General features: G+C 66.7%; 1 protein-coding gene across 1 annotated transcript; it reads right to left on the bottom strand.

Moving 5' to 3' along the window:
- Positions 1-852: 852 nt before the first annotated feature.
- On the bottom strand, positions 853-18,077 carry ZBTB7A (zinc finger and BTB domain containing 7A). The gene is given in 4 exon segments (XM_087425720.1): positions 853-5,106; positions 5,108-5,516; positions 8,898-10,180; positions 12,853-18,077. Coding segments are annotated over 4 exon segments (1,758 nt in total). The 5' UTR covers positions 12,868-18,077; the 3' UTR covers positions 853-5,055.
- Positions 18,078-20,012: the final 1,935 nt, after the last annotated feature.

The raw sequence follows: 20,012 nt of genomic DNA, 5'->3' as shown, positions 1-20,012 counted from the left end.
TGGCTGGCTCAGGTCCCCTCGGGGTCCGGCTGTGGCATGGCTGGCCCCCGCCCCCCCGCCCCCACCCAGCCCAAGCTGGACACCTGGGTTCAAATCCTGTGTCTGCAGCCACACGACCACGTGAGTGCAGATGGGTAAGTGACCTTGCGGCTGAGGGAGGACTCCCAGAGCCGTCACCCCATGTCACTCCACAGAGCGCGGCTCGTCCTCTCCCAGGCCGTGCCGTGGCCATCTGTGCCCCCTCAGTGCCCTCCAAGACCCGCTCCCACTCCAGGCCCTGCTGGCCTGAGCCTCACTGGGGGACAGGAGGGAGGAGGGCTCTCCCAGGGGCCCTGGAAATGGCCACGTTTGGTGACCCCAACCCAGAGGTGGGGGCTGCAGCCCAGGACCCCCATCCCCAGCGAGTGGACTCCAGCTCGACTTCCCCCCAGGGGATGTGGGGGAGCAGCCAGCTCAGATACCGGCTTGTGTCATCAGGGCTCAGCGTGGGGCTGCACCTGGGGGCCTCTGGCAGACTTGGGGTACCCCAGCCAAGGTCACCCTGCCCAGGGCCTCCAGAAACCCTGGAGTTGGTGACCGAGGAGCCCGCCCAGCTGGTTCTCCCTGCCCGCCCGCACCCTGGCCCCTGCCCGCGCTGTTCCTGGGGCCCCTTCCTGGTGCCACCTACCCGCCCCCCGGGGGCTGTGGTCACCTCCTCCGTAGGGTCCCCAGGCCTGGCACTGCTGGGGACACCCACCCCACCCCCGGAGCCCAACCTGCAGGGAAGGGCCCCCCACAACCCTCCAACCCCGTTCCCCAGCCTCCCCCCACCAACAAAACACAACATCAAAATCAGGCAAATGAGGCAGCAGCGGTCGTAACAGGCTGCGTTTAGTGGTTTTTTTTTTTTATGTACAAGAAAAATGACTTTTTTTGTCCGTTTTTTCATCATCTTTTGTCTTTTTGTTTTTTTTTAATTACTTTTAAAGCTTCTCCCCCCACCCCCAAAAAGTGCATTTTTATCAACTGATTTTGTTTTTTAAATCTCCCACACTTTATAAAGACTCTCAGGTACAGTCTCTGGAATGTCTGCTCTGTGCTGTGCCCCCAGCCCCCCAGTCGCCAGGCCTGGCCCCCCAAAGTCCAAGGCACCTCGTGTCTGGGCCTGGGTGGGGCAGGGGGGAACCTGGGCCTCGAGACCCCTGGCCGCGGGATGGGGGTCCCCCCAGCCCCCCCTGTCTCCTGGCCCTGCCCCCCGCCCCCCCATGTAAATCTGTGTATTTAGTGCTAGCTAGTCTTAAAACTCTGAGGTTGTGGCTCCTGGGTGCCTGAGCCCCCAGGCCCCTGACCCGTCCTGCACCAGCCAACCCCCACCCCCGACTCCAGGAAGGCTGCTTCCCCAGCTTAAATAACTTGTTAAAATAAAACTGCAAATATAAATATCTTTCTTTCTCAAAAAATAGGATTTTTGCTTTTTTTTGTAGGTTTTTAAATTTTTTTATTTCCTGCTTTTCAAGCACTCCCTCTGTGTCACCTCCTACAACCCCGGCTGCCCCGGTGCTGGGGGACCCCCAGCCCCTGCCTGGGTCCCACCGCGTGCCACGCGGCCCTCCCGCCGTGGCCGAAGGGTCTAAGTAGTGCAAAGTCTCCCCCGGAAGACCCTGGAAGGGGCCGGGGGACCCTCCCCTCCCCTAAGACCCCCCTCGGAAGGAAGCGGACAGCCATGCACAAACAGGGTGACAAGACGGCGGTCACATGGGGTCTCCTGGGCGAGCCGCCCAGGGGCCGACTTTGGTGTGGCCCACTGGAGCCCGCTGGGCACAGGCCCACGACCGTGCCAGGCTGGGCCTGGGCCGGCATTTTACATTCACTGGTTTTGAAATTTTGTATTTTTATCGTTTTTATTTTTTTGCCTTTTTTTTTTTCCCTCAATCTCAAAAGGCAGCGGTGGGGCGGGGGGCTAGGCAGGGGGCAGCAGCTAAGGTGTTAATCTCTCTTTCCCGGGTCCCCAGGCTGGTGCCCGCTCCGGGCGGGGGCTCCGGCCCCCCATCCCGCCAGGCCCCCCAGAGCCTGAGCTCGGAGGCCCCGCCTGGGCCTCACTCGCGCACACACGCGCACACACACATCCACGCAGCCTCACCAAGAGGATGGAAATCACAATTCCGCTTTGTTTTTCTTTTTTCTTTTTTTTTTTTTTGTACCAGGCAGTTAAAAAAAAAAAACACCCCCAAAAAAAGAAAACACAAAAAAAAAACCCCCAAACAACCAAACAAAAAAACGTTCTCCTGTGTCCTTTCTGACTGGTCAGCACGCTCCCCCTCAAAGATTTGTTTTTTGTTTGTTTGTTTCCTGAAACTCGAGAATTCAGCAGTATCTTTGGCAACACTTGATCACGACCTTAATTTAAAGAATAAAAATAAAATCGATCCACGTCTATATACAGTATGTGATTGCAGGGAGTTGGGGGGGCTGGGTGGGCGAGTGGGGGTCCCGGCGCTGGGCCCATGCAGACGCTGCAGCCCCCGGGACAGGCTGGCGGGAGGCAGGAGCGGGGTTAAGGCGGAGGAGGGGGGCGGGGCTGGCAGAAGCTGAGCGCAGAGCTAGGCGCAGGGGTTTAGTGCAATTCCCGAGGAGGTTTATGTTAAAGTGTGCTCGGCGGGGTTGAGCCCTTGCCCCCGCCGTAGTCCTCAATCCCCCAAGTCCGGTCGCCCCCACTGGCCAGGATGACAGCTGTGATTTTTCAGTTGGTTTTATTGCGAGGGGGTGTGTGGGGAGGGGGGAGAGGGCCGTCCCCTCAGGGAACCTCTCTGGGAGCCAGGGTGGGGTGGGGGTGGGGTCCCTGGCCTGGGCGCTTGAGCTCTCTGCTCGGCCTCCGCAGATGGGTCTCTGAAAGAGCTCACCCCTCACTGCTGGGGTGTGACGAGGCCACCGGGCCCTGGGCTCCCCTGCCACTCCCTCAGGAGGGGGGGTCCTGAGACATCTGGGGGCTGACAGGCTCGGGAGAGAAAGAAAAGTCTCCTATAGAAACAACAATGAAAGTTGCCTTCTTAAAAAGCTTCCCTTTAAAAAAAAAAAAAAGAAAAAGAAAAGACAAGAAGACAGGGTTTGTCACAGAGCAAGGGGGTCCCGGGGAGACGGGCCAGCGGCTGGAGGGGGGATAGGGGCACCCCCACCTCGGGCTCTGACGAGGAAGGGCCTCAGCTCAGCGGAGCATCTATTTACAGGGTCCCACGCTAGGCGTTGCATATGCGAGAGGGGGTTGGGTGAGGGTGCCCTGGCCTCCGGCATCGTGGTCCCCCCGCCCCTGGCCCCTGTCCGTGGCCTGTGGCTCGGCCAATGCCGGGCCTTTGGGGAGCCAGGGGCTGGGGGGAGGCAGTGCCAGCCCCCAGATTACAGTCAGTGCCTTTGAGTAAAAAGAGGGGTGCCTGGGGGGGTGTAAGGCCCTGGAGGTGGGGCCCCCGTCACCCACCTCGATGGGGATGGCATATCCAAGATGGTGGCTCCTTGGCGGCTACAAGGAAGGGCCACCATGTTGGAGGGTGGGAAGCCCCGAGGTGGGCAAGGGGACAGCAAGGGTCGGGGACAGGTGGGGGACTGGGTGCTCTGGCTGGTTGGAAAGCCAGCCGTCTCTCGGGCCCATCCCTGAGCTGGGGAGTCGGTAAGGAGGGTCTCCACGGACATGGGGGGCCACGGTATGGCTAGTGAGCGACAAGCATCTCCAAATCAGAACCAAAAAAGGGACAGGATGGGGGGGAAGTGGGGGGACACGGCAGAAACACAAAAACCCCAGAGGCCTGTCTGCGAGGCGAGCCCCCCGGTTCACCCCGGACCTCCGAAGACCCTGCCCAGCCTTCCTGGCCCCTCCTCGCCTCAGGGAACAGAAGTGGATTCTCCGTCTGCGGTGGGTTTTTTTTTTTATTATTTTGTACAAAAATAAATCAGCTTTCAGGAATTTCTTTTAGCTCTCTCTCTCACTCTCTCTCTCTCGCTCGCTCTTTTATTTTTTTTTTGTCTTTTCGACTTTTCATAGAAGTTGGTTGCAACTTGTAAACACGTTTTTAAATTAAGAATTAAGATAAAGTGTAGTACCCGTTCTGTTTCAAAGTGCCAAGACTTCTATTGGTGGTTGGTGGTCTTTTTTTTTGTTGTTTTTTTCTGTTTTTCCTTTCGTTTTGTAAAATCTGGGTTTTTATTGCTTTTGTGACATTGGAACTTCTGGACACTCTCCCCTCATCCCTGCCACCGGGGGACCCTGGGTTCCCTCTGCTGTTGGCTAGTTCACCCCACGCTGTTGCCTGCTCCTCTGAGGAAAAGTATATTTTTTTAATATATATATATATATATATATATCTATATATAAATTTTGTTTTTAAAGGAGGAAAAAAAAAATCTAAAAAGTGCTTTAAAAACGGGAGGGGGCTCAGGGGGCGGGGAGGGGGGAAGACAAAGTTTTCAATCTCCAAACATCTCTCGGGGGTCCGGGCAGCCTGGGTCGGGGGGCGCAGACGGGGGTGGCGGGGGCGCCCCACGAGGGGGCCCCGCTGGGGTGTAAGTGCCATCGAGGGGGCGCCCCCGTGTCCCCCGTCTTGTCCCCTTTCTCTGCGCCTGGAAATAAATAGACTGGCGTCCCAGCGGCCGGGAGATACGGAGGCCACAGCGGGGAGGGGAGGGCAGGGGAGGCGGGGAGGCCGTGGGGGGGATCAAGCGGGGAGACCCCCACTTAGTAAGTGCCCTGAGGAAGGAGGCTGGGGGACGGGGTGGGGGGGTGCATTTTAACGTCCACTCTCAGCGGACAGCCATCATTTAAGGTCTTGTCTCGAAGACTCGGAGAAACCAGCGAGGGAGGAAATGGACAGCCACCCGGGGCCCCCCGATCGGGCCCACGCCGAGCCCCGAGACCCTGGGGCGGGGTGGGGGGCCCCCCGAGAAAGCACTATCTAGATTCGGCGGCGCGCCGCGCGTGTGGGTCTGCATATGCGTCTCGAGATATGGGGTCTGGACACGGAGCGGCTCCCGGGCGTGCGGTCTGGGGCGCGGGGGGCCTGCCCTCTCGGGGTCCCGTCTGCTCTTTGGCGTTCAGGCGAGTCCGGCCGCCACGCTGCCGTCGGCGGGGGCCCCGTCGCCCGCGCCCCAGCGCCCCAGCGCCGCCAGCGCCAGCGCTCGGGCTGGCGGCGTCCTCCTCCTCCTCCTCGTCCTTAAAGTGCTTCTCCCGGTCGCGCCGGCCGTCGAGAGCGCGGCGCGGGCGCGCCGAAGCGCGGCGCCAGCGAGCGTCGAGGCCCCCAGCGGCCAGCGCGGCGCGCGGCTTGCGACGCGGCGAGGGCACCCCGTTGCAGCCGTCCTTCTTGAGGTGCCGGTGCAGGTGGTCGGAGCGCACGAAGGTCTTGCAGCAGCTCTCGCACTGGTAGGGCCGCAGCCCCGTGTGCACGCGCATGTGGTTCTTCAGGTCGTAGTTGTGCGCGAAGGCCGCGCCGCACTGCTGGCACAGGTACGGCTTCTCGCCCGTGTGCTTCCGCATGTGCACCTTCAGCTTGTCCTGCCTGCGGGCGGGCGCGCGCGTCAGGGCCGGGCCTGGACCCGGCGGTGCCGCCTCGGGCCCGTGACTCGACCTCTCTGAGCTCCCTTCCTGGCCAGAGCAGGAGGACGGGAACGGGCTCCCCCCCCCACCCGGGGTTCCGCCAAGTGGCAGGTGTGTCCATTCCTGAGCGCCTGCTGAGCACCAGGCCCTGTTCCAGGTGCTGAAATTATTACAGGGAACAAGGGACGATGCCAGGGGGGTGCTAACAGAGAGGGTGACCAGCCGTCCTGCGTCCCAGGAAAGCCCTCGGTCCCTACGGTTGGTCGTCATCGTAACTGAGTCCCCACCCAGGGCCCCCAGTCCTCTGCCTCTCTCTGCTCCGCCCGCCGGCGAGGTCCTGGCTGGCACCCCAATGTGCTAAGTGCGAGCCTACCACAGGGCCTTTGCACGTGCTGTTCCTGCTCCTGGAGCACTTTTTTTCTCCCAGGTCTTCACAACTGAATTTTGGCTCTTCTGTCTCCCACCCCCATCCCTCGTGCCACCACCATCTGTCTTATTTGTGTTCTGGCTTCGTTGTTTCTCATCTGTCTCCTCGACTGGACTGTGAGCCTCGAGCCAGCAGGGACTGGTGTGATTCCAGGCCCCTCTGTCCATCTCGCCCCACAGGGCACAGAGTGGACCCAGCTCAGCCTGGGGCCCTCGGCCCACAGAGCTGGTCACCGAGTCAGCCCTGGGGCGACTGCTCTGCTCACACGTGGCTCCTAAGACCTTGAAATGTGGCCAGAAGTGCAAAAGGCCCCCCAGATCCCGAGGACCTCATTTCCTCGCTATAGCGTAAAACAGCTCATTTATAACTGGGCACGTTGATTCCGTGTTGAAACGGAGCTAACGGGTTACGGGAAATACAATTAAAATGACTTTCCCGTGTTCCTTTTACTTTTTAAATAAGTGGCACCAGAAAACGTACAGTCAAGGAAGTGGCTCACGTGATACTTCTATCACTGTGCTGGTCCATACTCTCGGGAGTGGATTCCTGCCTGGAATCCACAGGGCAGGGGCGGGGACCTGGGTCTCCAGAGCATCTGATCTGCTCCTTGCTGCAGCTCCTGTGCCCACGTCTAAGCCACTCTAGCTCTCTTCCTTCTCACACCCACCAGAATGAGAGCTTCTTCAAGACAAGGACTGACAAACTCCTACTCATCCTTCAAAGCCCCACCTCAAATGCCCCTCCTCCTCCAGGAAGCCTTTCCCTGGGCTCTCCCTACGCTCTTCCAGCCCCAGGTCCCTCCCTCTGGCACCGCCCACAGAGCTGGCATCCCTACTTGCTGTAACCCTTCCATGGCGCCCTGTTGCCCTGAGGGTCAAAGCCTGGCCCTGTGCAACCCGACCCTTGCCTGCGTTCTGGCTTTGCTCCCCCTCTGTGAGCCAAGAGAACTCGGGCCACAATGGACTTGTTGCTCCCTGGACTAACTGGGTCTGTCACCAGGGAGGGGACAAAACTGCCAGAGCTCCCCTCCCCTCGCCTCCCTGAAAGCCCGCTGACATGGCCTCCCAGAGGCCCTGCCGGGAGGCCGGCGCGGGGCTGGGTCACGGAGGGGACAGCAGGGACTCCGACAGTTCTAGCGCTGGGCAGAGGTTTCCCCGGCTGAGGCTCGGAGGCTCAGAGAGGGGAAGTGACCTGCCCTGAGCTGCACAGCGGGGCAGGGGCTGCGACCAGGTGGGGTGGGGGTGGAGGCCACCCCAGTTTCGTCACCCCGAGCCCCGGCCCGGGTAATTATAGCCCGGCCACCACAGGCCCTGCTTACTCAACTCTCTAGTGTGACTCAGAGGGGCCCCTGGCTCCCCAGCCTGGAGGGAGGGGTGGGGGCTGAGGCCCTGGGCGGGGGGCAGAGAGGAGCCAGGTGGGCACGCGGGGGGCAAAGGTGGGCCTAGTGCCCCTTTCTACGGCTCAGTTTCCCCGCCTGGCGAACGGGCTCAGTCCCGGGTTGTGGGTGGGGCGGCCAGAATTCCAGGCCAGAACGTAACTGAGCCACAGGCCCGTGGTTAGAGGGCTGGGGGGCCCCGGGCCTCTGCTTGGCCCGGTCACCTCTCCAGACCCAGGCTCACTGGGCCTCCACCCAGAGACCCCGGAGGGCGGGCCCCCAGCCATCTCAGGACCCCGGTCTGGAGGAAGAGGGGGCCCCCAAGGCTTCCGGCACCCCACTCTCACCAAAGTAGGGGGGCAGGCTGCCAACCAGACTGCCCGCCTCCAGCCGGCGCCCTTTGCCCCTCGCCTGGCACTCCTGGGCCCCGAAGTCCGGGCCACACCCGCCTCTCCTGGCCTGCTGGGGAGGGGGCTGGGGGTCGGCCCCCAGATCCTGTCCCCGTGGGGCGGGGCCGGGAAGCTGGGACAATGGCCTCTTTCTTCAGCCTGGGTGGGCGTGGCTGGGGGAACCCCAGGGCAGGCGGGGGTTAGGGGCGATGCTGAGTCACCAGGCTTGGCCAGGCCCCTGCACACCAGCCCCCCGCCCCCACCAGGCTGGCCCACAAGGCCCCGCCAGCCACCTCTGGACTCTTAAGATGGAATCACAAATTCCCCCCAGCCTGGCCTCAAACTCTTCCTGTCCAGGGACCAAGCCCAGTGACTTCGTGCTTTTCCTCCACTGCTCTGCGATCCCGGGGCTGAGCTGGCCTCAGGGCCTTTGCACTGCCCTTCCAAGGCTTCCTCCCTCACCTCCCTCAGGGCTCGCTCTCTGTTGAAAGCAGCGCCCACGGCCGCTCCCCCCCCCCATTCTCTGCCCTCTCTTTCTCTCTAGCACTTTCCACCAACTAGCGTTATCAGTTCTGTGGTTTTCTCCGCACATGCTGTCGCCCCCAAAGGGATTTTGGCCCGTCTCCACTTCTGCGTCCCTGGCACCTAGAACGGGGCCTGGCACCCAGCAGGCACTCCATAAATGCAGGCTGAATGGAACAAGCTCCCTGGGCTCACGGGAGACTTCAGGGGACACCACCAGCAGAGCCCTCCGCTCCCCACGAGGCTGTCACCTGCTCCCGGGGCAAAACTCCCCTCCAGCCCCGCTGAAAAGAAGAACCACCTCTGGGAAAAGAAGACGAGCGACTCCAGCGCCCTTCTTCCCAGCCTCCCGCGGTTCTGCACCGCCAGGCAAGCCTTATATTCTAGGGGGCCCTCTGGTGGGGCCTGCACTCCCCTCACCCACCGGCCGCTCTCAACAGGCGCACGGGGGGGTACCCCAAAAGGAGAAGGCACCATTCCAGGGCAGGCGGCGTGGAGCTGCACTCAGAGACAGGTGTGTGTGTGCGCGTGCGTGGAGGAAGGGGGGCTCTGTGTGTGGCCGTGGTTTGTACCAAGGGCCCAGGCGCCCCCTGCCGCCCCCCGCCCCCTGCTGCGGCGGCGCCAGCTCACCTGGTGAATCGGACCTTGCAGATGCTGCACTCGTAGGGCTTCTCGCCTGTGTGGGTCCGGATGTGCCGCGGCAGCTTGCCGGCGCCCTGGATGACCTTCTCGCAGATGGGGCACTTCTGGAAGGCCTTGGCCCGGATCTTCTTCTCTACCTTCTGCGACCAGGCCGGGTAGACGTCGCCGTCGTGGGCGCCGCTGAAGTACTTCAGGTAGTAGTCCACGACCCCCTTGTCGTCCGCCCGCGACTCCTCGTCGCTGTCGCCCGCCGCTGCCGCCCCCGCCCGGCCCACCGACGACATCATTTGCTGCAACAGCGTGCTGGCCGCCAGTCCGTCGGCGTCGGCCCCGTCCCCGTCCTCGCCCTCCGCCGCGCCCGACAGGAAGCCCGGGGAGTCACCCGGCTCGGGGGCCGCCTCCGACAGCGAGGCCGCCTCCTCCTCCCCGCCCCGGCTGTAGTGGCCGTTCTGCGTGGCCGTGGCTGGAGGGGCCCCGGGCGGCGGGAAGAGGCCACCGGTGGGGGCGTCCTCGTCCCGCTCCGGCCACAGCCCCGGGTTGCTGTCACCCTCGTCCCCGTCCCCGGCCGGGGGCCGCTCTGTCGGGGGGCCTGGCCCGTAGAAGTCCAAGCCGTTGCAGTCGCCGGCGGCGACGGCGGCCACGGCAGCAGCCACGGCCTCCTTGGTGGCCTCCAGGTCGTCATCAGAGGCCCCGAAGGCGGACCACGGGAAGGAGGCGGCAGCGGCAGCGGCCGCCGGGGGCAGGCTGTTCATGGGGTTGCTCTGGAAGAACTCGAGGTACTCCTTGGCCCGGAGGAGGTTGCGCTGATCGATTTGGTCTACGAGGTCCAGCTGCCCGGCGTCGGCGCCTGCGTCGGCCGCCAGGATCTGCCGGTCCAGCAGGTCGGCGCACACGTGGCTCACGGCGGGGATCTCGAGCAGGCGGGCGGCGCTGAGGATGTCGCCCACGTTGGCCGTGCTGACGGTGAGCGTGGCCGTGTAGGCGAAGTCCATGAGCGCCGTGAGGGCCTCGGCGCTCACGAAGTCGATCTCGTACACGTTCTGCTGGTCCACCACGGCCCCCGACGTGAAGAGCTTCTTGAAGTACTGACTGCAGGCCGCCAGCACCGAGCGGTGCGTGGGGAACTCGCGGCCCTCCACCAGGATCACCACGTCACACAGCAGGCCCTGCGTCCGCTGCTCGTTGAGGCCACTCAGGATGTCGCTGCTGTGGTCGGGGAACGGGATCCCGATGGGGCCGTCCACGCCGCCGGCCATCTTCCGCGCCGAGACCTGCAGGGCCGGGGAGGGAGGGCAGGTGTGAGGGTTGGGCGGCCCACCGGAGCGTTTCGAAACACTCTGAACGCGGCGCCCCACTCTGCCCCCCGCCCAGCCTCAGTTTCCCCAGCTGAGCATCGGGGCGGCGATGTCCAGGTCTGCATTATCTACATGAGGTGATGCTGTTAAGACCCACACTGGGTGCTTGAGAGACGACCTCAGGCACCCTCCCCTGCACTGGAGGGCCCCAGGAGGGCCCGCCCCAGGGGGGATGTGAGGTGGGGCGGGAGCACACAGTAGGTGCTCAACATATGCTCTGACATGAGTTGTTTCCTGAAGAATCTGAGCGCAGGCTTCTGCCCATACATCTTTAGGAGGCCACGGTGGTGCCCCTCATAAGGCACCCACTATGTGCTGTGATGCCTGACCCCCCACAGAGCGAGCAGAGGGGGCGCAGGGAGGGGAGGCCATGAGCCCGAATTCAAACCCGGGGTGGCTGACCCCAGCAGAGCCAATGTCGAGCCAGCCTAGCCGTCTGTCCCCGCCTGGCCCCTCGGCCTCTCTGACCCTCACTCCTGCCTCCTGGTGAGGCCTGGTCTCTTGGGGGGCTCTGAGTCAGCAGGAAGGGGCGAGGCCCAGCCCCGGGGACCGGGCCGGGGTCACTGGGGCCATGGGCGTGGCCTGGTGGGGTGGCGACACTGCAGGATAAACCCCTTCCTGCCCCTCGGAGCCCCCAGGATGTGGCTGGGCCCTCACAGTGAGTAAGGGGGAAAACCGGGCCACCGCCGGACGTGCCTTCTCCCAGCCCGCCTGGGCCAAGCCCCCCACGGAGGAGCGGGGGGCCGGGGGCCTCCTGTCCACATCCTGCCTGTCCAGCCCCTCTCTGACTCTCGGCCACCCTGCCTGTGCTGTTCAGCCCAGAACAAGCCCCTGCCACTCTCTGGGCCTCAGTCTCCCCATCTGTCAAATGGGCCTTTGGAAGAGCCGTGCAGTGCTGGGACTCTATCTGTCTGTCTCTCTGTCCCGCCCCTCTCCCCCTCCCTTTTTCCGCCTGCCCCGGGGCCGTGACTCATCCACCCACTCGGGCGCTTGTGCAACCTCTGGCTCCTGTCTCCGCCCAGACACCCTCTCCGGGGAGCCCCTGCTGCCCCAAGCACCCAGCACAACGCTCCTTCCTCCAGGCCCGTCCGCTCGGCCGGCTCTCAGGCCAGAGCCCCCGACATCTCCAGGGAGAGACCGCCTAAGGAGCCCGGGACCCCCGGCAGCCCCTTGAGTGGGACGCAGGCAGCCGGCCTGGCCAGGGATCGGGGTCGGTCCGGCTAGACCCAGGGCCGCCCCGGGCACGGGGTCCAGGCCGCGGGGCTGACACAGAGGCCTCTGTGCCCCACTCGGCGGGCACGACGCTCCCCGGGCCGCCTCTCTCGGGTCTGCCCTCCTTCCCTCGACCGCCCCAGCTGCTCGCTGCCCTGCTCGGCCTGCCCGAGGTGGGGGGGGCTCAGATGTGGCTGCTGGTGCAGGACAGGGTGGGGGGGCGACCCCACTGGAGGCGCCCCCCCCGGCGCTCCCACCCCCTGGCACCATCTGCCGTCTGGCCGGGGCCCCGGGAGCGAGTGGGCAGATGGGCTCCGGATCAGCCCGGCCTCAGCCCCTCCTCGCGCCCCCTCTGAGCCGGGCCACCAAGGCCTCAAGATGGCCACCCTGGCCCTGCTTGCCGTCGTCCCCCCAGGTGCCCCGGGGTCCCCTCGGGCCTCGAGGCGTCTCGGGGGCCTCTAGGTGGGGACTTGAAATAGTCCAAGAGACTCAGCCCTCCCCATCACCATGCCGCCCCCCTTCCCACCGGCACTGAGCCCACCGGGCCAGGGGCTGGCACAGCCCTATTTGCCGGGTGCCACCAGGCCGGGAAGGAGCAAGCTCGGGCCTTGAACGCGGCCTGGGGCACCGCACCAAGCCCTGGGTCTGGCACTCCAGTGGCTGGGGGAGCAGGGCCACGTGCAAAGGCCTGGGGTGTGGGGCAGCCCGTGGGCCTGGGGCCCATGTGCCTGTCCTCGCCCTGCGGGGGCCTCTGTTTCCCCAGATAACCATTGGAGACTCTTCCCCAAAAAGGGCCGGGCGTGGGGAGGCGCCAGCTGAGGAAGCCCCCACGAGAGTAGCATGCTCCCCCACTTTACAGATGAGAAAATTAAGGCCCAGAGACGGCTACCGTCTGGCTGAGGGCACCCAGCAAGGCCTGGGATCCGGGAGCTGACGGAGGCCAGAGGCTGGCCCCCGTCCCCCAACCCCCCACCTCTTCCCTCGCCCTGGAAACTGAACTGGCTCTGCAGACACCTGACCCACTCTCTCTCCAGGAACACATGCCACCTGCCTGCCACACCTGGGGCCACTGCCCCCGCCCGGGCCTCTCAGGGCCCTCCCTCTGCGATGGGAGAGGAGGACAGCCAAGCCCCCTTGGTGGCTCAGAGGGGGTCCCGGCAGTGGGAAGCACCCATTTGCTGCACACCCACTGTGCGCATGGCATCTTCTCCCATCTACTCCCACCTACAAGGCCCGCTGGCACCTGACGCCACACGTGGCGGCTTCCTGGGTCATGAGGATCCAACGAAACTTCTCTCCTCCAGGAAGCCCCGCCCCCCACCGGCCAGGTCCCCACCCTCAACGGCCAGGGTCCCCTGGGCGCAGCCCACACCCACCCTGGCGTCTTTCATCACAGCTCCGCCCCCACGCTCCTGCCGTGGATTTCCGGGGTGCTGGGGTGCTGACTCGGCGGCCGAGGGGCAAGCCTCGGCAGGCTCCTCCTGGGCCGGAGTGGGGGCGCCCTTGTCCCTCCGGGCTGCTCCCAGGCCTCCCCCGGGCAGCGCACAGTAGGGACGCAGCACATGGCCAGATGAACCAAGGACCAGAGAGCCATGCACTGGGGAGAGCCCACGCCCTGCCCTGCCCACCCGGCGAGCGGCACACCCGGTTCATGCCGGTCCCACCTCCGATCTAGCCTAGGGTCACTTACTGCTGCTTCTTTCCCAGGACCCAGGCCTGCTTTCGGCCCTCCCCAGGGCCTCCTCTATGCCCCGGAACTTTCAGGAACTGCCCGGGCACCTTTGTTTCATCCTCTCCACGGTAAAGCCTGGGGAGAGGCGCAGAGAGGGGACGAGACCCGGGCAAGGTCACACAGCAGACCTGCGGCCAGGTCGGGACTCGGACTCTCTGACCTGGGCAGGCCTGAGCTGCCGGCCCTCAATGGCTGGGGACCTGAGGTGAGGTCAGGGAGCAGCACGTGTCACCCAGGAAGGACCCCAGGACCGTGGGAAGGGTGTACCGGGCACGGGGAACAGCAGAGGCAAAGGCCTGGCAGTGGGCACCCGAGAGAGGGGACCTGGAGGAGGAGGCCGAGTCACCAGGAGGCTTCCCAAGGTCAGGGGCAAGGTGAGGGCTGGGGCCTCCTCCTCCCACCCACACTCCGCAGGAGGGAGAGGGGCGGCCCGCCGGGGTGGGGGGGTAATTGCCACCCGCCGCCTTCCTGGAGGAGTGTCCGGGGTGGGGGGCAGCTTAACGCGGGGTTCAGGCCCCTCCACCCCCACCCACAGACCAGACCCAAGAAGGGACTCTAACACCTACTGTGCGCCGCACATGGCAGCCCGGGCCCAAACCCTGGCTCTTCTACTTCCAGGCTGTGTGACCTCGGGCAAGACGCAGCACCTCTCTGGGCCTCAGTTTCCTCAGGGGTCATGGGAGTGGCAACAGGCTGGGGCTGCGCTAGGCCCAGGGGCCCACTCTCATCCACTTACCAATCTTTGCCCAAGGACCTACTGTGTGCCAGCGCCTGTCCCCAAAGGCTGGTCACCGCCCCGGCTGGTGCATGGGGGGTCTCGAACTTCACCTCTGAGCAGAATTCCAGGAATCCAGCCCCCCTCCCACCTACTATGTGCCGAGGAAGCGTGCGGGGGGCCCAGGAGGAAGCCGGGGGAGCGCAGCCGTCGTCTGGAGGGGAAAACCAGGCCCAGAGAGGGTGGGCGGCCGGCCCAAGGTCACACAGCAAGTGGAGCGCCCAGGTGCAGCTGCCAGGCCCTCGCCCGGCCGCCCCTGCCCCCTCCCAGCCTGGCGGCCTGTGTTGCAAGGTTGGTCCTGACTGGTTACCCCGCCCTGACCTGGTGCCAATCCCTGCCTGGCCCGGTCCCCGGCCCCGGGTTTCATGGGACAGGAATGCAGCGTCCCGATCGGGGGGCGGGGGGCACCCACGGCCCAGGGCGGCTGCCGGCTGCCAGCTGCCGGCCCGCCCCCTGCCCGCCCGTCCTCGCCCTCACAGGCCTCCCTCCGGGCCAGACACCAGCAAACAGGCCCTCGGCCATTTTCTGTGTCCATTTATTGCCCTAAATGGGGAGGGGCTTCCTGCCCGGGCCTTAAAGGGCCAGAGGCAGGAAGGCCGCGGGCCCGGTGGGAAGTGTGCGTGTGGGGCAGATGGAGGGGATGAGGAGGTCATAGGGACCCCATCTGACCCTGGACTCGCGGGCGGGGCCGAGGCCCACCCTGTTCCCACGCTCTGAGTGTTGTCCTGGGTCAGGAAGTCCACCCCGACACCGACAGCGGGCTCCAAGAGGAAGCTCTGGGAAGACAGAGCCATTCCCGGTGAGGTGGAAGGAATGAGCTTCCCGTCACCGGGAGTAAGCAAAGCCAGGCTTCGCAGAATCCTGTCACCGGGTACCCCGCCCTCGCTCAGGCTGCACCTGCTTATCCGAGATGCCCAGGGGAGGCCCAGGTGACCTCTAGGAGACGGCTCCTCCCTTCTACCTCCAGACCTCTCGCCCTCCCCCGAGGCCTGCCTGTCACCTGGAGGCACCTGTGCCACCCCCACTCCCAGCCCGAGCAGGTGGAGGGCTGAGCCTGGGAGCCCCAGACCAAGGGGCCAACAGCCCCCTGGGGCCCGTGCCCACAGACCCATCCCCTCCCGTCACACATCCTGATAGGACGTGGGACCCGGCCTTGTTTTCCAGTCAAACCAGAAAGGCGTGGGTGGGGACGCTTCCACCCAGTGGCCGTCCACAGCCTGCTGGGGGGACAGATGGAGGGGCCGGTCATCTGGCCCCGCTCCTCACGGGCGCCAGATCCTCCGCAGGGCACCTTCCGCCCTCCGGTGCGCCAAATTTGGGACTCGGGCCCGGGGGGCCGGGGCTGCTCCTCAGCCTGGGGGCCTGGTCTTGAGCATCTCAACGTCCATCCCCACAGCTCTGGGAAGGCAGGGTCTGTACCCACTGCCCCACTTTACAGTCAGGACGCTGAGGCTCAGAGAGGCGAAGCGACGTGCGCAGGGTCACACAGCAGAGGGGGGTTTGAACCCAGGCCATCTGGCTCCTTCCTCCCTCCACCACACTGCCCCCAGGGACCAGCAGGGGCCTACATCTCCCCACCCTGGGGGGCTGGAGTCCAGCCACCTCTGCGAACTCAGGGCAGGGGCCTGATCCCTTGGTCATCAGGACAGGGATGCAGGAGGAGCCCCCCAGGCCCCCACCCCGCACAGCAGTCGCTCAACAAACATTCCTGAGAAATCCGAGTAAATCCTTGGGTGACGCTTTTGGCTGAAAGTAATGTCCCCACTGTACTGTCGACAACACTGAGGCCGGCAGCGGGGACGTGACCTCCCGGGTGGACCTCAGGTGGCGGCGAGGGCCGGGCTGGGATTGGAGCGCGCCGGCCCCCACCCAAGCCTGTTCCTCTGGTCCCTGCCGCCCAGGGCTGTTGCAGGGCGGTTTACCATCGCTGCAGGGCCTGGAGCGCAAGGTGACAGGTGGGGGTGCCCAGTGTCTCAGGCCGCGAGACGCACGCCGGCGGGACCCGGGCACTTCCTCCACGAGGGAGGGGAGGACACAACACAGGGAGACCCGCACGCACCATCCGGGGGGACCCCCCAACACCCCATTCTACAGAGGGGGGACACGTGCGCTCCCAGAGGCTGAGGGGCTCGGCCAAGGCCACAGAGCAACGGGTCGGCATTCCCAACCCAGCGGACACCCTCCTGGGGTGGCCCTGCTTCGGAGGGGCTGGCCCTGAGTCTTGGCTCTTGAGAGGTGACCTCAGGCTGCTTGGGAATAATGGATGGTAAAGCCCACAGCCCTGCCCATCAACAGGGGCCAAGATGCCAAGGTGCAGGACTGTGGCTCAGAGGGGGCGGGAAAGGGCCTTGCGCGCTGTAACAGTGCCGGCCACGGGACGCTGGGAGGCGGGAGGACGGGGCTCACGCTGTGTGACCGTGGGCGCCTTGCTGGCCCTCTCTGAGCCTCTCTGTCCTCTTTGGGCAAAGGGCTTCCTAAGGCCCGGGCAGGCTGCTCTGGGCCGACAGGTCCTGCTATCAACCTCTGGGCCCCCTGGCACACAGGTGGGCAGGCGCCCCTCACTGTGACACAGGGAGGACTTTGGACGTGGCAGGACCTCCAGGGCCTGCCCCAGCTCTGCTGGGTGACCTTGGGCTGCTCTCTGCTTCCCCCTGGGCCTCAGTCTCCCCTGCCAGCCCACAGCCGCTCTGAGGCTTCCTCTAAGCTCCCACACTCGAGATGGGCCTCCGTTTCCTCATGTGGCAACGGACACTGCCACCAGCCCGGCCAGCTCCGGGTCAGAGTGCCCCCAGGAAAAGAAGGGAAGGAAAAAAGCAAACACAAGGCCTCTCTCCTGCCCCGGGGACCTTCCCCACCGGGCGAGGGCTGAGCAGCCAGGCCTCAGTCTCCTGCACAGAGCAAAGGGCGCAGGGCCTTCAGCAGCCACCCGTGGCTGCTCCTGCGCGGCCTCTGCTGTGAGCTGCGTGGCTCCCGGCTCGGGCCAGGGTGCTGACTGGCCGCCACGCAGCCAATCAGAACCGAATGATCAATACCCCCCCCCCAAAGTGACCCACGAATTAAAATTTCAGTGTCCCCGTTGGCTCCTCTTTCCTTCATCAGACATGCGGATCCCAGGGCTTCGCTGTCTCTTCCAGCCACCGCTCCCACCCCCCCCCCCCAGGCTCCCGTCTCCACAGCGATGGCTGGCGGTAAACACAGCCCCGAGCCCGGCCGAGAAGTGCCAGGCCCCGGGAGCTCTGGGGGTGGCCCTGGGGGGAGCATGCCCCCGGCCTGGAGCCCTCCGGCCCGGGGAACAGCAGCAAGGCCCAGGCTGGACTCCTCCGACCTCTCCCCAGACCAACTCTGCCAATAGGAAGTGATCGGCTGGTCCTGGGGAGGGCCCCCTCAGAGTGGGAGCGGCACACGGAGGGTTACGCCCTGGCCCCGCTGGGGGGGTGCTGACATGGATCCCGGACGCCCTCTCCGGCCGGCCCGCTCCCGGAGGCAGCTGGCAGCGGTGGGGGGGTGCAAAGCAAGCCCGCCACCCATGGGTGAGCCAGGTGGGCACGCCCGGGGAAGGGGCACCGACACCTCTCTCACTTCCGCCGGCTGGCTGGGGGGAGAGGAGGTGCCCGCCTCCCCCTGCCACTCGGCCAAGTGCTGGCTGCGTTCCCCAAACATTTAGTGGGTGCCCGGGCCTGGCTGGACAGCAGTCTCCCGCTGCGGTCCACCGGACTCCGCCGCCGGCCAGCCGGCCAGCGCCTCCCGGAGCCCGCAGAGGCCTGGGCCCGGGGGTGCACGGCCCCAGGGCCGGCCCAGGCCCCCGCCTGGTTCCCAGGCCCGGGCTGGGGGAGGGGGCCGGTGCCCGGGCGGGGCGCGCGAGGGAGGGGGCCGGATCCCCCCAGCTCACCCCCTCCTCTGCCCGGGCTCAGCGTTCGCACGTGGTGGCGGCGTCAAGGGGAAGGAGGGGGTCCGGGCCAGAGGAGACGGGGTCACGCGCTCCGGGGGCGCGGGCGGGGGCCCCGGGTGCTCGGCGCCCCCTCCCCGCGGGCCGGGCCGGGCGGCCGCGCGGGCAGGCCGAGGGGCCAGGCCGGTCCCCCCACCCGGGGCTGAGTCAGGCCCGGGCGGGGGCAGGAAGCGGCCCCTCCCCGCCCCGGCCGCAGCGCGCGGCACCCGCCCGGCCCGCCGGCCCCCGCCGCGCCGCCCGCGCGGGGGCTCCTACCTCCTTCCCGGGCAGCGGCGAGGGGGCCCGGCCCCGGCGGCGGCGGTGGCGGCGGCTGCGGCTGGGCTGGCTCCCTCCGAGGGGCCGGGAGGCGGCAGTGAGCCTGGCCCCGCGCCACCCCCCGCCGCCGGCGGCCAATCCCCACCCGGGCTGGGGGGAGGGCGATGCAAATTACCCCGGATCTGGGTCCGCCCGCCCGCCTCCCCCACGCCCGGGCCCGGCCTGCACTAGGCCGCGCATCCCCGGGCTCGCCTGCGCCGCGCGGCCGCCCCGGCCGCCGCCCTCCCCGGGGAGCGCCGGGCGGGTGACCCCCCCCCCCCCGGGGCGGGGGGCCGAGGAGAGGGGGGCTGGGACGGTTACACAACCAGGCGGGGAGGGGCCCCGGGGCGGGGAGGGGGCCGGCCCGCGGGCCGCGCAGCCGGAAGCCGGGGACCGCCACCGGCCCCCGGCGAGGGGAGCCCGGCTCCAGGCCCCGCCCCCGGGCCGGCTGGGCCCGCCCCCGCGCCGCGCCGCGCGATCGGCACGCGCCCATTGGCTCGCCGGCCCGCCGCTCACCGCCCCTCCTCCGCACCGCCCCTACCCGCGGGCCGCGGCGGGCCGCCGGCGCGGGGCACCCTGGGACTTGTAGTCCGAGCCTCCTGCCACCTGCCAGTCGCAAGCGGCGGGGGGACTACGATGCCCAGAGGGCCCCGCGGCCGCGCCCGCCCACCCGGACACCCCACCCCTTCCCCCTCCTTTGCAAAGCCCCCCTCCCTGTTTTCAGCCCCCTCCCCATCCCCATGGAGCCTGATCCTGGCCAACTCCAACGTATGCACGCAGCCCCGAATAGGCCCCCGGGGGGCGAGAGCGCCCCCCGTACCCAGCTGCAAACTTAGCACGCGACGCGCCCCCCTATCTCCCCACGCCAGCTCCCCCCACCTCAATGCAGCCCCGCTTCCCCTCCCCCGCTCCCCGCGCGCCCGGGAGCCCCGAAAAAGCCATGCACCGGGTGGGGGGGGGCTGGCGCACCAGCTCATGCACTTCGCCCCCAGTTCCCCCCTCCCGGGCGGCGCCCCCTCCCCGCGCTCGGGATCCAGGGCGCCTCCAGCCTCCGGGCAGCTGCCAACCACCCCCTCCTCCGAAACTTGCGGAACGGCCCCGGATCGCCCCTTCCCGAGAGGGCAGGGGTGGGCGCAGCGCCCCCGGCCCGTCCCCGCCCTGCACCCCGCGCCGGGGGCCGCGCCGGGCGCTGACTTACCTCGCGGGGCCGGGCCGGGGCCGGGCCGGGCCGGGGCGCGCGGGGCCGGGGCCCGGAGCTGGGACTGGGCTCCTCGGCCGCTCGCCTCCGGGGTCCGCGACTCGCTCTCCCCCTCGCTGGCTCTCCCCTCGTCGCTCCCTCGCTCCGGCGGCGGCGGCGTCACTGCCCCTACAGTAACTGTACAGTACAGCCAAAGCCCCGTATGATGCTCGCGACTCCCTTCCTGGTTTCTCCGAGGGCAAGAGGGGTCCTCCCTTGTCTTAAAGGTGCCGCAGCCGCCGGCCCCCCCCACGCCCGGCCCGCCCCCCCACCCCGGCCTCGGAGGCCAGAACAGGCTCGGCAGGTCCCCTCTTGCCACGTCTCTGCCCTCCCGTGGGGCTTCGCCCGCTGCGCCGGGGAGACCGGGCTGTTATTAGGTTTTGTCAAGTTGGGGGGGGGTCCAGCCCGCCCCCGGCGCGCCCCCCCTCCTCTGACCTCTCCGCCCCGCTGCGCGGCGCCGTGCCAGCTTGCCAGCTTATCTGGCCCCAGAGCTCCCCGGGGCGCGGGGGGAGCGGGCCCCCCGGGGCGGAGGGGGGGTGGGGGCCTCCAGAT

The sequence above is a fragment of the Ceratotherium simum genome, chromosome 39, assembly GCF_057802395.1.
Source record: "Ceratotherium simum simum isolate JZ-2026a chromosome 39, ASM5780239v1, whole genome shotgun sequence".
NCBI lineage: Eukaryota > Metazoa > Chordata > Mammalia > Perissodactyla > Rhinocerotidae > Ceratotherium > Ceratotherium simum.
Note: the sequence above shows the minus strand (reverse complement) of the source record. Positions and strands in the feature narration are given on the sequence as shown.